Genomic DNA, 16,692 nt, shown 5'->3' on the forward strand with positions numbered 1-16,692 from the left:
TTTGTATTTAAATAGGAGTTGGTTTCTATTTTTTTTGGATTAGATTGTAACGAGATTATTTCATTCTTGACTATTTATATACCTTGAATGCATTAAATGCATTAATCACAATCAAGCAGAAAATTAACTAAAAAAAAAAAAAAATCAATTTTCTCTTCAAGTTCAAGAGGCTAGTCATCTCAAATTGAATAATTTATCTTTCTTTTATTCCGGTTCACAACACATATTATAAAGATCAAAATAAGAGGAGGTAAGGGGGTTTTGGTTGAAATAAAGAACATTATGCAATTCACTTATTTTATTGAAAAGAAAAATATAAAAACGTAGAAATAAAGATTTAAGTTACAGGTATTAATTGGCAGTGTCTAAATCAACCACTGCATGCTAACAGAGATACATTAAGAATTGATAGCAATTTTTCTTTACTATACTCATCAACCTCGCTCCAATTTGTGTCTTTTTAAAGAGATGACTAAGGAGAATTCTGTAGTTGAATATTGGGAATGACAGTGACACTGTACATGGCCATTTTTGCGTCTCAACCAACCAACAGCATATGTCTTCTATCTTCACAACTGTGTCAATTATTTTAACAATTTATGTTCTATATATACAATTTCCAGACAATGACTTCCCCAACTGCAAACTTATTTTCTATGCCCTGATGATGCCATAAGAAGTCCAACAGCTACAACAAACATAAACAACATGCTGACAAGAAGTATATACGTTTTTCGTGATGATCTCCGATACTCTCCAAAGATAAGTATGCCCCAAAAGGTGCTCACAAGTGGAAGTGCCTGTGTATCACCGCAAAATTGATATGAGCATTGAGAATTTGGTAAACATGCATGTGTGATAGGCATGCGTCTCTAAGCAGTCGTATGTTAGTAAAAAATGTCATATAATTATCAGTATCATAATTGTATGTAACAATATGTATCCACATACTGACTTGTATAGGTAATAAAGCTAACCTGAACAGCATCTGCTGCTGCATATCCTGCTGCTTCACCTCCTATAAATTGAAGACCATTTCCAAACCCACACAAGAACCCAGCCAAAAAGGCCCAGCCTCGACCATTCCAGTCTGACAAGTAAGCCTTAAGGGATGATTTGGGTAAGTTTAGTATAGGGTGGTAAAGGAAGATGATATTTAGAATGATGCCGACGACAAAACAAGAAACTGAGAAGTAGAAAAATGCAGTATAGACAGACAAGTGAGGAACCCCCTTCTTTAAAGTGTGCCATTGATCATTTGTTGCCAAATTGAACGCTGGTGAGAATAGAGAGAAGCAAATACCAGCAAAGAAAGTTATGGCCAGTCCAATTACAGTGCTCTTACCAAACACCTGCAATTAGAATATTATAACCAGTAAATCCAAAGATGTTTTGTCTATAGATGCAGGAAATTCATTCTAAAAAGCAAGAGGTGGACCACTAATTAGATGTAGGTTCAGTGCAGTCATCATCCCATAACTTCATGTATAATGGGACCAAATTAATTATGTGTGTGTTGGAAGGTATAAATGAAAATACCATAATTCTAGATTAAAATTTTAAAACTATCCATAATCAATCAAAACTGCCAACCTTAATCGATCTTCTGTTCTCAAGTTCTATGAGGAAACCTGCAGTTCCAGCTCTGGCCTTCTCTGCAGAACCACTTCCATTTTCGACATCACTCTCTCTAACTACTGATGTCCCATGTTGGAGAGAGAGAGACTTAACAGTTTTATTGAATGAAGGAATCTCAAAGCTAGAAAACTAGGAGTCTAGAGAGTTACCATCGTTTGTAAGTGTTTCTTTATCCGTGAAAAAACCTGTAGCTCTGTCAAAAGGTTCAATTGTAGAAGCATTAGTGTTATATGATCCATAATGCATAAGAAGGAAGAAAAGATTTCCCGATGCAATTGAAATTTTACTAAAACATGACCTTAACCTAACAAAATCATAGCAAGGAGTAGTTGAAAAACAACCATCAAGATCAGCATTAAGAAAGAAAATTAACAGCACTTCCTTTCAAGAAAACAGAACATACTTCGCAACAAATTTATTGTCTCCTCAAATGGAAAAATAAAAGGCTTCTTTCATTAAGTTAGAAGTTTTTGTACTTTTTTTTAACGCATTATTGGCAGCTACTTATCATAAATTCAGCTGTCCCTAGGCTTCTCATTCAAGTAGTCCTATGCAGGTGCTTCATTATTCATTAACATAGCACAATGTAATAACTGTATTCTTCTTCTGAAGTTTTCTATGGGAACAAATACAGGCAAAAGGAAATAACAGAAGAGAATGGAAAATGAACCACAGAGAAAGGTACCAGTTTAAAAATTAATTCAGATTTAAGATTCCATGGGTAATTTAGCTGATTTTCACTAATCAATAAAGCAACATTTATTATCAACAGAAGAAACCTTTAATCCAAATCAGAACATTTTCATTTTTAACTATGACGGTTAGAGGCATACTCAGTGGACAAACTTTTGAGCTTTTCCTTATTGTCAGCTGCGTTGGATGCATGAACAAAAGAGCCAAGACAAACCGCAATCAAGAAGCAACCAACACCAGGGAAAAGAATATCAGCTCTGTTGATTTTATCATCTAAAAAGTAATTCATGGTTGTGCCTGTTACAATCAGAACAAATACAATAATGAAAAATTACTATCTTGCCAAGCTTTTACTTCATCCTTTTCAAAATGCATTTCCACACACAAATACATACACAAATTGGGGTTGTGTGCGTTTATTTGTATGTACATGTTCATGTTCATTTTCCAGTGTATGTTTAGAGTGAGAGAGAGAGAGAGAGAGAGAGAGAGAGAGACCTATAACAACAATTATGCTTGAAGTTATCACTTCTGTCACTGATAAACCAACTAAAGCCAAACTATACTGTGTAGACAGATTACCAATGCTGAGCACCACCCCACCCGCCATTGCAAATAAAACGGAGGGCCAGTTATCCTGCATCAAGCACCCCAGAAGAATTATGAATCACTTTTAACTGATACAATGCCACTGCAACATATTAAAACTAATTCAATTTGCTCAAGGCTTAAGGAATTATCTGCTGGGACTAGTGAAGGGCAGCAATCCAATGGTGGAGCAGGCCAACAAAGCAAAGAGATGGTTGGTAGCTATACTGATGCTAGTACAAGCACAGTAGCATCATCACTAGCAGACAAGGTCAGCCACAACAATAAACAATTAAACATGCAGCAGAAGCATCAGATACAGAGCACTAGTGGGCTTGCAGGGATGTGCTAGAAACCATTGAGGCAATACCTTATCATGAAGTCTTCATACATAGCTTTGGAGACTATGATACACGTGGCTTGTAATAATTAGGCTGTCATGTGTATAATGAAACACTATTGTACAGTTAGCATAGTTAGTAACTGATTTACTGATTTTTAGGGACTTAGTCTTTTTGAGACGTGTATATATAGGATAGCTCTTATGTATTAAGATCAGTTGCTTGTATCATTCTTTTCTGATTCAATAAAATCTCCGATCTTCTATTTAGAGAGAGAGAGTTCTAGATTTTATGTGGTATCAGAGTCACAAAGCTGAGCACGAAGCTTCAACAATGGCGTCCCCTGATTCAAGCAACCAATCTGATCCAGTCAATAAACATACTTCTCAGACAAATTCAACCACAAACAATGAATCAATTCCTACAAATCCATACTTTCTCAGTTCAAGTGAGAATCCAGGCAGTGTTCTAGTAACACAACCATTGCTTGGGATGAGAAATTTATCATTCTTGGTCAAGGGCTATGATTTTGGCTCTCACTGCCAAGAAGAAGATAGGGTTCATCAATGGCAAGATTTCTATGCCTGATCCAGAATCTCCTCTCTATGAAGACTGGCAAAGCTGCAATACAATGGTACTTTCTTGGCTCATCAATTCAATGCATGTTGATGTATCTAGTAGTATAATCTATTGTGAAACTGCTAGAGATATGTGGATTGAATTGAACAATCTGTTTTCACAAGGCAATGGTCCTAAAATCTATAATCTTCAAAGGGAGATTTCTCACATCACTCAAAATCAGATGACAGTAACTGAATATTTCACAAAATTTAAGAGGTTGTGGGATCAATTGTTGAATCTTGAGCCATTACCAGAGTGTAGTTGTGGAGCAATGAAAACCCTAAGTGCTACTCATGATAAAGCTTATGTGATGAGGTTTTTGATGGGATTGAATGAGAATTTTAGACTATAAGAACTCAGATTCTGATGTGTGAGCCTTTTCCTTCAATAAGCAAAGTATATGCCTTAGTTCTTCAAGAGGAGTCTCATAAGAATATTGGACATGGAGGATCCTTTGCAGCAAACCAGATTCAGTTGCCATGTATGTGAATTCAAAGGGCAATAATGCTGGTAATGCTAATTGGAGCAAGGGAAACAATAAAAAGGAAAGGCCTTTATGTACACACTGCAATATGCTTGGGTACACCATTGACAAGTGCTATAAGCTTCATGGATATCCACCCGGGTACAAGCCAAAAGGAAAATCAAATGCTAACCAAGTCTCTTATGATCAAGGAACTTTGGTTGAGCATCCTTCATTTGGAACAGTCCAATGTCCAATTTCAAAGGCTCAATATGAGCAATTGCTGGCTTACTTCAACACTAGCTCTGGTTCTAGTAACAAGCATCAAGCTGCTACTGTAAGCAGTGGTGATGGAGTGCCCAGCCTGATGACTGCAGTTGCCGGTGTGGCTTCTTTTGTTAGTGTTCCTGCTAGTGCTAGTATGGCAGTCACCACTTCACAGCCCTCAGCTTCTAATTCCTATCTTGAGACTATGGCAGGTATGGCTTCTGGTTTGCCTTTCATTTCCAACTTGAAGCATTCTGTTTTCTTTGCCAAATTAGTCAATAAAGATATGTTTTCATCCATTGATTGGGTCATAGACACAGGGGCTACTGACCATATGGTGCATTCAGTTTCTTGTTTCACCACTATAACTTCTACTCTAAACACTCGTGAACTTACCAAATGGTGAAATTGCTTTAGTTACTCACGTAGGAACTGTCAAAATTACAGAAACACTTGTTCTATATGATGTTATCTGTGTTCCTCCATTTAGTTTCAATCTTATATCAGTGAGTAAATTGGCAAAATTTGTTCTTTGTTGCCTCATTTTTCTTGGAACTTTCTGTTTCATCTAGGACCTTGCTCATTGGAGCACAATTGGTCTAGGTAGAGAGTACAGTGGTCTTTACCTACTGGAAGAGAGAAAATCCATTTCCTCTTCAATTTTTGCAGTGTTGTCAGTCAACAAGGTTCAGCCACATGTTTGGCATCTCAGATTAGGGCATTTGTCAAATGCCAAATTGGCTTTGATGAAGTTTAATAAAGTGCCTCTTCATGATTTTGTAAATAACTTTCATTGTGACATTTGTCCTATTGCAAAAAAAAAAGAGATTACCATTCAATAAAAGTTCTCTTGTTTCTGAAAATTGCTTTGATTTGCTGCATTGTGACTTGTGGGGTTCTTTTTCAGTTCCCACTATTGACAATTGCAAATAATTCTTAACCATTGTAGATGATTGTTCTAGGTCTACTTGGGTTTATTTGTTAAAACACAAGTCATAAACACAATCTGTCTTAGAGCAGTTTTGTAATTAGGTAGAAACTCAGTTTGCTAAAAGGGTCAAGGTTGTGAGGACAGATAATGGGACTGAATTCATAATGAAGGATTTCTTTGCACAAAAGGGCATTTTGCATCAATTAAGTTGTGTTGAGACCCCCTCAACAAAATGCCATTGTGGAGAGGAAGCATCAACACATCTTAAATGTTGCAAGATCTCTTATGTTTCAAGCCAAATTACCTTTATATCTATGGAGACATAGTGTCTTGACTGCAGTGTACTTGATCAATAGAATACCAAGTTCACCATTGTCCCATAAAACACCTTATGGAATCCTTTTTGGTCATGAGCCAACCTATGATCATTTGAGAGTATTTGGCTGCCTATGTTATGCATCTACTCTTTCTCATAACAGATCAAAGTTTGACCCTAGAACTAAAAAATGTGTATTTTTGGGGTATCCTTTTGGGGTAAAAGGTTATAAAGTGTATGATCTTTCTACCAAATCAGTTTTTATCTCAAGGGATGTCATTTTTCATGAGGAAATATTTCCTTTTGCTGGTGAAAATGCTGCTATAGCTGATCCTTTTCTTTCAGATTTTGAACTTCAAGGTAATGCTTCTTTCAGCTCAGGTATTGATACTTTTGTTACTCCTGTCATTATACTAGATACTACAAGTGTTTTCTCACATACTTCAGTTCCTAATGTACTTCCAGATTTTGTCCCTACTTCAGTTTCTAATTCAGTACCTAATTCCATTGTTAGCTCTCTACCTGTTGAGACATCTGATTCCTTACTCGCTGATTTACCTGATACTGATTTCATTCCTTCTTCTCATTTTCCCTTAGTTCCTCCATCTGCCTTACCAGAACAGGCTTCTACATCAACAACAGAAGCACCACCTGCACCTACCAGAAAGTCAGCTAGACCTTCAAAACCTCCATCTTACTTGCAGGATTATTCTTGTGCTTCTACCAGTCTCCCTGCTTTTGGTGGACCTTATGACATAGCTCATAGCCTCACTTATGCTCATTTAATGCCAAGCTATCAGTCCTATGTCTTGGCAGTTAGTTCCAATCCTCAAGAGCCTCAAAATTTTTTTCAAGCAGTCAAAGACCCCCTTTGGAGAGAAGCAATGGATAAGGAAATCCAAGCTCTTGAACAAAACCACACTTGGGAACTTACTAGTTTGCCTCCAGGGAAAACACCCATTGGATGCAAATGGGTATATAGGATCAAGTTAAAATCAGATAGAGCTGTTGACAAGTATAAGGCAAGATTAGTTGCCAAGGGTTATACCCAAAGGGAAGGCCTTGACTTCATTGAAACTTTCTCACCTATAGCCAAGATAGTTTCTGTCAAAGTGCTGTTTGCTTTGGCTGCAGCTAGGTCTTGGCTGCTTCATCAATTAGACATTAATAATGCCTTCTTGCATGGAGATTTGGTTGAGGAAGTATACATGACTTTACCTCCTGGTTTTCACAGTAAGGGGGGGGGGGGGGGGTTGTTCAACTTCAAATTCTGCATCTACACCTACTGTTTGCAGACTTGTTAAGTCACTCTATGGGTTAAGGCATGCATCTAGGCAATGGTACACTAAACTTTCTTCAACCATTCAACAGCTTGGCTTTGTTCAATCTCAAGCTGATCATTCTTTATTTGTCTATGCTAAGGGTCCTTTGTTTTCTGCATTGTTAGTATATGTGGATGACATGGTGATTACAGGAAATGATCCTAGCTGTGTGGCAGCCTTGAAGTCAGTTTTGGATGCCAAATTTGGGATCAAAGACCTAGGATCACTCAAGTATTTCTTGGGACTTGAGATTGCAAGGAGTGATAAGGGAATCAGCTTGAATCAAAGGAAGTTTGCACTTGAAATTCTGAAAGAAACAGGCATGATGGGTTGTAAGCCTGTTAAGTCACCTATGGAGCAACAACTTAAGTTGTCAAAGAGTAATGGAGAGCTACTAGAAGACTCAAGTCAGTATAGAAGGCTTATAGGGAAGTTGATGTATTTGACTTTGAGTAGGCCTAACATAACCTATGATGTGAATAGGTTAAGTCAGTTTTTAGCTCAGCCCAGAGTTCCTCACATGCAAGCAGCCAATAGAATACTACAATATATCAAAGGAACACCAGGTCAAGGGGTGTTTTTTCCTTGTGATTCAGACTTACAGTTAAAGGCATATTGTGATGCTGACTAGGCTGGATGTCCAGACACTAGAAAGTCTCTTATAGGGTATTGTGTCTTCCTTGGGGACTCATTAATATCGTGGAGATCAAAGAAACAGTCAATGGTTTCAAGATCTTCAGCCGAGGCAGAGTATAGATCCATGGCAACTACAACATGTGAAGTGACATGGTTGTTGTTTCTATTGAAAGATTTACATATGAAGCATGACAAACTAGTTTTATTATACTGTGACAACCAAGCAGCACTGCATATAGCTGCAAATCCAGTATTCCATGAGAGATCAAAGCATATAGAAGCTGATTGCCACATTGTTAGAAACAGGGTTCTAGATGGAACAACTAAAACCTTTCATCTGGCTTCTAAAAATCAGCTAGCTGATGTTTTCACTAAGGCTTTAGGTGTAGACAACTATCTAAGATTGATCAAGAAGTTGGGTTTGATTAATATCTTTGCTGCTAGTGTTGAATTTCCAGAACCAGTGTCAGAAACACAAACTGCAAGAGCCTTGCTCTTGAGGGGGGGGGGGGGGGGTGTTAAAACTGGTACAATTTGCTGAAGGCTTAAGGAATTATCTGCTGGGACTAGTGAAGGGCAGCAATCCAATGGTGGAGCAGGCCAACAAAGCAAAGAGATGGTTGGTAGCTATACTGATGCTAGTACAAGCACAGTAGCATCATCACTAGTAGACAAGGTCAGCCACAACAATAAACAATTGTGTAGCAAATATGCAGCAGAAGCATCAGATACAGAGCACCAGTGGGCTTGCAGGGATGTGCTAGAAACCATTGAGGCAATACCTTATCATGAAGTTGGAGACTATGATACACATGGCTTGTAATAATTAGGCTGTCATGTATATAATGAAACACTATTGTACAGTTAGCATAGTTAGTAATTGATTTACTGATTTTTAGGGACTTAGTCTTTTTGAGACGTGTATGTATAGGATAGCTCTTATGTATTAAGATCAGTTGCTTGTATCATTCTTTTCTGATTCAATAAAATCTTTGATCTTCTATTTAGAGAGAGAGAGAGTTCTAGATTTTATACAACAAGATTCATGGCCAAGTATGCAGCATAAATCCCCCTTAGAAAATTCAAAACTACTTCCATTTGAAATAAAGCACAATTGAGATTTGTAATGCTACATAATTAAAACTAGATGAGGGACTAGGACGCTAGTTTACTTAAAAGTGAATGACCTACTATAGATTGAACCATTTAAGTGAACATCATCCCCAAGCCACAAGCGAACTTGGCATCCAATGACATTTCATTCAGCAACGTTAAAGAACTTACATGCATTCTCATCTCCAACAAGCGTCTCAATTATATCCTGGCATCCCAAATATTTTAAATTTTTTCCTAGATTTGATAAGTAAATGTGTTCAGAAATCAAACTGCCAAAATTTAATTGCCTAAATACTAGAAAATCTAGAACATACGGCTTCTCAGTCAGTCTCCAACATCATTTACTGAAAACTATGGTTGAGTCTTTCACCTCTTTTTCATGGGCAACAGTCATATGTTAGTTTGCAAGTTTTAAGAGGTGAGATAGTGTTCAAGCAGTCTGGACATCTTGAAACCAGGCCAAACTGTTAGTCTTTGATGGCAAACTTGCTGCTATCATATATAATAATTGTTCTCACAATCATAGTTACAGGAATTTCTCATATAATCGATTATTTCCCTCCAGGAAATGATTATGCAATTCTCGCCTTGAAAGGTTTGCAACTATCGGGATTAATGACAAAGCTTTACACTAAATAAAGACATACAGTTACCTTATCGTAGAAACTAGGCATATCTTACTTTATTTCACCACCTACATAAGGGTTTTGTTGAATAGTATATAAAGAATGGACCAAAAATTACAACACTAATATACAATAAGAAACTTATGGACAGCTGCTGCGCTTTGCATTTACATATCCAGTGCAAAAAAGATGGAGAGAGAGATAGAGGAAATGACACCCAAGAGCACTATGTAAATTCTACTCAGAACACAACTATATTATTCTTCCTTTTTTATTTATATACCTCCAAACTTTCATTTGGTTTCCACCTATCTAGAAAAGTATTCAAACGTGGGCTATCAATCCATTTCCAATAGGCTGCTCCCATTTTAATTGTCCTCAGTTAATTGGTCATAGTTACAGCTGAACAAAATTTTACAATCATTAAGGTTCCTGATCCACATAAGGATGGAAATTTTTGTTTTCATTTTTTGCCCTTATACTGGTGTTAGGTGGTACTTGTGCCTATGGCCAAACAATGAGAACAGGTCTTAACACCTTGTGCAGTGGTCTCATCTAATGAAATGTCATTGGATATATGCCCATGGTTGTATTTGCTCAGTTCCGCAACATAGGTCGATGAGAAGGACAATGAGAATATAGACACACAGAGAGAACATAGAAAATGGTTGACATGTTTGTTAATTTTAGTTATGGCATTTGACCACAGTGGGAGCAACTAAAATGGGCTGAGTTCTAATTAAACATATGCCTAATTTAAAGAACAGCTAATCGTTAATAATAGAAGTTGTACCAGAAAATAGTGTACGTTAGTCACAGAAAACAGAGCTCTACCGTACTGTTTCAATCTGCATCAAGCAATGTATCTGTTTTATTCATGCTTATATTTGTGGTGTTCTTTCCAATTTTGGAAATGAAATTGTTATACCAATAAAGCTCTACCAAATTGTTTCAATCTGCATTGAAGAATCTATCTATTTTCTAAATGCTTATATTGGTATAAGTATAACAACTTCAATTCCCCAAATGGAAAGAACACCACCTTTCATATACAAAGGGAACTCACCTGAGAAAGTTGAGTGAAAAAATTTGGTGCAGTAGGCGTGCCCTTGCCTATCTCCCCAAATGTCAAAGCAATAATGACAGCAGCCAAGAGATTAGTGATCGAGTAGTCAAGATAAGTATGTTGAGGAAGACGACCTCGCCTTTCTAGGAGAGTCAAAACAGCAGGCCATGTGCCCAAGAATAACAAGGCAAGCAACATGCACACAATGGCACCTCCTTTGCTCTCCACCACATACATTTTTAAACTCCAGGAGATAATCCTCTGACTCTGAGGTAATAAATTAAGCAAGGGAGATATACCAGAAAAATCCTGCAAAGGAGTAAATGAAACATGATAGAAATTCACTTGCTCCAAAAATCTGAAATGCAATGTTGCAACTAAAGGACAAAAGAAAAGCATTGACCATCAATATCCTGATTGATTGCCTAAGGCTAAGGACCACATACATCACACTGACAAACTTGGGTCTAATAAAGCTCAGCATACAAAAGTGGGAAATAAAATGAATCTTCACACAGAGGAAATAAGAGACAAGGGGTGAGCTCAAAACCTCAGATTCAGAAGATTTGATTAATGGCTACTTTTCATCATATTCAGGAAAGGAGGACCAAAACAACACTCCCCCAATGGAGAAATGAGTAAAAATTAACAAACTTTGGTTTAATAAAGCTTAACATACATGAGTGGGAATCAAAATGAATCTTCACACAAAGGAAAGGAGAGACAAAGGATGAGCTCAAAACCATAGATTCAAAAGCTTTTGCTAATTGCTGCTGCTCATCAAATTCAAGAAAAGAAGAAAACAGAACTCCCCCAATGGAGAAATGGGTGAAATTCTGTCGGTCAAAGCTAAAACACACTATATTGAACAAAATAACAAGCAAAATATTAGCTGCAATGGAATAGTATTAGTGGGAGAGTAATCAGAACACATACCATTACAGAGAAAAACCCAATTCTCAGATTACAAATTTACAAAACTTTAGAAACCCAATTGTTCTTATCATTCACCATTCACCATTCACCATTCACCATTCACCATTCACCAATCCCAAAAAACAATGGAAGATAAGTAATAAACAAACACACGCAAACACACACAAAGACTCAATTTTTGACTAAGCGTCTAACAATCAACAATGAGAGTCAAAAAAAAAAACCCACCTACCAATCAAACACGGATGCAAAAGCCACTATTTTTTGGGACACCAGGAGATTCCCACACACATCACAGTCACAACTAAAAACCGCAGAATCTTTTTCCCAAAAGCTGGGAATACCTCACAAATATGGAAGTGTCCCCTCAACAGTGAAAAACAAACTGCTTTATGTGACACATGGTTTCATAAGTGTCAGAAATGGAAGAAGAAGGACAAAGAGAGTAGCTGAGTTGCTAAAAGCACATAGAAACCAAAGCAAAAAGGACCACATACATCACACTGACAAACTTTGGTAATGTTTTTCAAATTTTTCAATATTTCTCAACAATCACTTTTTTTAACTGCCGTATATTACCAAGTCCCGACAATTATATTTTATAATTCACAATAAAATTGGAAACAATGAAATTCATTCCCAATTCTAATCAGATTTTGAAAAGCACTTGTGACAGCGTATTATCTATTTATATATGTTAGTCTTTTGTTATCAAAAAAAAAAAAAAAATGTTAGTCTTTGGTGTGATCTGAAATTTATCAAAAACTATGTTATTCTTGAAATTTATAAAAAATATGTAATTTGAAAGTCCAAACTAAAGTAGTAAAGTCCACATATAGCTTTATCTTAGCCGAAAAAAAAACATTTAGCTTTTTGTTTTTTGTTTTTTAACGTATATAACTTTAAGCTCACCCTCACCCACCAAAAAACAAAAAAAAAACCTTGAAGCTCTGTACAAAGCAAAGAAGGTGCACCTTCTTTAAATTTATCATGCTATATTTCTTACCGCAATTATTCACGGCATTTAACTTAAAAGATAAATAAGTAAAATAAGCCTATGACAAGTCAATATTCATCAACCTATTGGGCTGCACTTAATGCCCCCAAAAAAGTAATTTTGGGTGTGTTTGGATAGAACTTATTTTGCTGAAACTGAAAACTGAAAACACTGTAGCAAAATAATTTTTAAATGTGTGAATAGTACTGTGGGACCCATTTTTAATGAAAAAGTTGATAAAAAGTGTAATTTGTGGGTCCATGAACAGTGCATATGTGTACTGTTCACTGCAGAAAGTCAACATTTGCGGTTACTGTTCATTGAACAGTAACCGCAATACTCCAAAACAAAACGCGTGAAAAAAAAAAAAAAAAAAACAGAAATCCAGCAATTTATAACAAACACAGACGCAAACGTGGTTAAACATGGATCCAAACATTGCCTTTATGTCATTATTGCCAAGTTTTGATAATTTTGTTAATAGTTAGTGTTTATATCACAATGTTGTTGTACACAATTGTATACGCACTTTCTTTTTACACCGAAATCGTGAGTTGTAGTTGAGTAAAAGGACAATTAAATCTTTAAAAAAATGGATAATAAAATTTATAGAAAAAAGTTATCTTTACAATCACCATAGTGAAACTTGAAAATTTTCATTTTCAATATAAATTATAAAATTTTCTACCAAAGTGAGTAATAAATGTACATTTTTAGAACCCTTGACATAAGTTGTTTAACCGAGTTATTTAGTCAAGTGATTACTTAGATAAATTATTTAGATCTAGGTTAACACAATAAAATCATATCATGTAAATAATGCAGAAATATAAAAAACACAACGATATAATAACCCAGAAAAACCAAACTGGTAAAAAACCTGGGGAGGATTTAACCTAACTATCCTCAAGGTAAAACAGATCTACTATGAAAAAATTGAAGTTTGTACAATAAAACTTATACCACTAACATCTTATTACTACCTCGAGTAGAAAACTTACTACCACGACCACGTGACAGTTCCGAGTCCACAGACTACTTCTTTCTTTGATCCACTAAAACCACAAGTTCTCCTACTTGTGACTTTGAGACTCCATTCAAAGGTTATAGATCTTCTTTAAAGTTCTTTGTGCAGCAATTGAAGAGATCACCAAGTTCTTGACATGAATCTTGATCTTAATAACCCTAAGTGTGTGTATGAAGGCAAACACCTCTAGATCTCACAAAAGATTCAACACACAACTCTCAAAAGACTTTTTAAAACGTAGCTAATGTTTTTCCTTTTATACTTGGAGTAAAATACAAAACTCTACACGTCAAACGGGCTTGAGCTGAATTGGAATTTTTGCAGAAAAATAAATCTACACGAGATTCGATTGATCGAGTCTAATTTTCGATCGATTAAGTCTTGTAGATTTTGTCCAATAATTTCTGCAACCATTCGATTCCAATTTTACAAATAAACACACTTTGTGCAAGCCTAAACCTAGACTCTATGTTTTGATCATGGTTTGCCAACATAATACAAATTGAAGTTCTAATACATTAGTTCCTAAAATCTTAAAACCTAACAAACTCCCCCTTTGGCAATCCATGACAAAACATATCACAAAAATAAAATGCTCAAAGTTACAAACAACCCATTCAAATTTAAAATGCCCTAAACACAATTCAACCTAACTACTATCTATCAGTTGCTAAAGTAGACAGTAGCCACGACTGAATTAACATGTAGATTCCTGAAACACTCAACAAACACATAAACACATGTGTGGAAAATACAAGTAAAACAAATTAAACTTCTTGATTTTACAACACATAAAATAAAAGACATATATCATGAATAATCTCATAAATATAAATCAATAATCAAAGGGGTAATTATACATAACCCACCTGTGGTTTGGGCAAAAAACACTTTGCCTATCCGTGGTTTGAAAAGTATCATTTAACCCATCTGTGGTATATTTTCGTCAATCTCCCTAACTCATCTCAGTCCCAGCCGTTACAAAAACACCTCTTAACCCTAAAACACTACATAACATGGATCAAAACTCAAAACTTTTCGAGAGAGAGACTTGTGGTGAGATCAACGTGTTCTTTGTGGTTTGGAGTGTCAGGAGGGAGAGAAAACACAAGTTTTGCAACATCGAAGCTAGGGAAGGTAGTTTAAAGAAAATCAAGGTATTTGTGTTTGTTCTCGATTTAGGGTTTCAGATTTTGTTCAAGTGCCACCTTATTGTGTGAAACTCTAAATTTGGGCTTCCCAGGAATCGTGTTTTGTTGATATGTCTTCATCAAGTGGTAATTTCTCGGGTTTATGTGGGCATATATGCAATGAGCAGACTTGTGTTTTGAGAACAAGTTTAAGTTTGTACAATTTTGGGAGGAGGTTCTTTGGTTATAGCCATTATAAGGTTGATCCTAAGTGTCCTTTCTTTGTTTGGCTTGATAACCCAACCTGTCCTCGTGGGAATGAAATTGTACCTTTGGCTCTAGAGAGGATGTCTAGGCTTCAAAATGCTCTCCAACTTGCCAATGAGAGGGAAATGACAGCTTTGGAAATGGCAGCAGAAGCTAGGAAAATGGCAAAAAAGGTTCTTGAAGAGGAAGCCAAAGCCAAGGAGAGGGAGAGAAAAGCTCGAGCTGTTTGTGCAAAAGTTAAGGAAAAGACCATGTTTGCTGAAGAGAAGCAGAGAATGTGGAAGTTTGCATGCATTTTGTCATGGATCTTTTTTGTTATTGTTATGTTGTTGTTGTTGTGTTTTGGCTCAATTGAGTTCTTTGGAGTGGAGAGACCGAGGTTGTTGCCCTAAAGTAGTTAATTGGTTAGTAGAGATAGTTATGACAATGGTGTTAATGAATTTACATTGTAATAGCACTAGCCTACTGATGTAATGTTTTAATGTGTCAATGAACAAAGAATTGGTCAATTATTGAGTATTGTTTAGTGCATACTATAACAACCATTCAATGAAAGAAGTATTGGTCATGCTACTAGTCTCTGGGCATATAATAAAAGAAGTATTGATCAATTATCAATGACCTACGCATACCATAACAACCATTTCATAATAACAACTTCCATACAGTCTATATTGAAAAAATCTACTTGGACACAATTTGTAGTAGCAATAAATAAACTTCCATATAATCCGGTTTGGACAAATAATTTTCCATATAGTTATCTGCACATACCATGACAACCATTTCACAATAACAACTTCCATACACTCTGTATTGGAAAAATCTACTTGGACACAATCTGTAGCAACAATAATAAAACTTCCATATAATCTGATTTGGACAAATAATGTTCCATACAAACTGTTTTGGATAAATAATGTTCCATACAAACTGAATTGAATAAATACCACAACTTCTATACCATCATACCACAACTTCCATATGATACCACAAAATTTCATACCATAATAACAACCTGGAATGTATTGTACCTTAACTTCTAGTAAATTACAAAAAAGCACATTCCAAGATCAGCTATATATATATATATATGATAATTACAAAAAGGTGGTTGTTTTTTACACTAATTGATAATTACAAAAAGCCAACAGTGGTCTTCACAAAAAACACTAACTACAGGCCCACATGTTCCCACTAGCTTTACTCTCAATGCTGGCATGTGTACCCACTAGCTTCATTTCTTGCCTTTACTCTTTCCACCCACTGAATTCATTTTTGGTGGCCTTTGTGCAGCAAGCTGTCCTCTAGTCCTCACACCACCAGTGCTCCTACTTGTAAGTAAAGGCTACAAAAAAAAGAAAAAAAAAGATCCATTTGCTAACAAAATATTCCAGTTTACACAACCATCTAGGAAAGAGGTAACTCAACTAAGTTACCTGTGAAGAACTTGGTAGGGTATCCCAGGTCTCCCTAGGTGTGTGAAACTCTGGCTGTGAGGAAGAGAACCATCCTGCTCTCATGTGAGATGGCTTAGCTTGATTTCCTTGCTGTGAAGCTTGATTTCCTTTCTGTAAGGATGAAGGTTGAGTGGCAGACCTCATGTTATAATTCTGGGTAGGCTGCTAGAATGGTGGCTAGGTTGCAGCTTAAGGTGCAGATCCAAATCTGGTACTAGGTGTAGGCACCCCTCCCTTGCTTACAACAAAAC

At 36.2% G+C, this 16,692-nt stretch overlaps 1 protein-coding gene across 6 annotated transcripts; it reads right to left on the minus strand.

The window, feature by feature from the left end:
• Positions 1–366: 366 nt before the first annotated feature.
• Positions 367–12,063, minus strand: LOC115978897 (ureide permease 1-like). Of its 6 annotated transcripts, none has more exons than XM_031100789.1 (8): positions 11,793–12,063; positions 10,625–10,933; positions 2,830–2,968; positions 2,472–2,628; positions 1,788–1,831; positions 1,594–1,697; positions 978–1,352; positions 367–800 (listed from the first exon to the last, which is right to left on the minus strand). In XM_031100789.1, the coding sequence occupies exons 2-8, from the start codon at positions 10,859–10,861 to the stop codon at positions 648–650; spliced, it is 1,209 nt and encodes a 402-aa protein (XP_030956649.1). In that variant the 5' UTR covers positions 10,862–10,933; positions 11,793–12,063; the 3' UTR covers positions 367–647. The 6 variants fall into 6 exon arrangements, with proteins under 6 accessions (XP_030956649.1, XP_030956648.1, XP_030956652.1 ...); XM_031100788.1 differs by having other exon boundaries at positions 11,789–12,063; XM_031100792.1 differs by lacking the exon at positions 11,793–12,063 and adding an exon at positions 11,561–11,652 and having other exon boundaries at positions 2,914–2,968.
• Between the last annotated feature and the right edge of the window lie 4,629 nt (positions 12,064–16,692).

The sequence above is a fragment of the Quercus lobata genome, chromosome 3, assembly GCF_001633185.2.
Source record: "Quercus lobata isolate SW786 chromosome 3, ValleyOak3.0 Primary Assembly, whole genome shotgun sequence".
Lineage (NCBI taxonomy): Eukaryota > Viridiplantae > Streptophyta > Magnoliopsida > Fagales > Fagaceae > Quercus > Quercus lobata.

Coding starts and splice junctions, on each gene's coding strand:
- LOC115978897 (XM_031100786.1), bottom strand. Junction 1,353..1,593: donor AGAACAGAAGATCGATTAAG/GTTGGCAGTTTT, acceptor TTCTAATTGCAG/GTGTTTGGTAAGAGCACTGT. Junction 801..977: donor CAGCAGCAGATGCTGTTCAG/GTTAGCTTTATT, acceptor GGTGATACACAG/GCACTTCCACTTGTGAGCAC.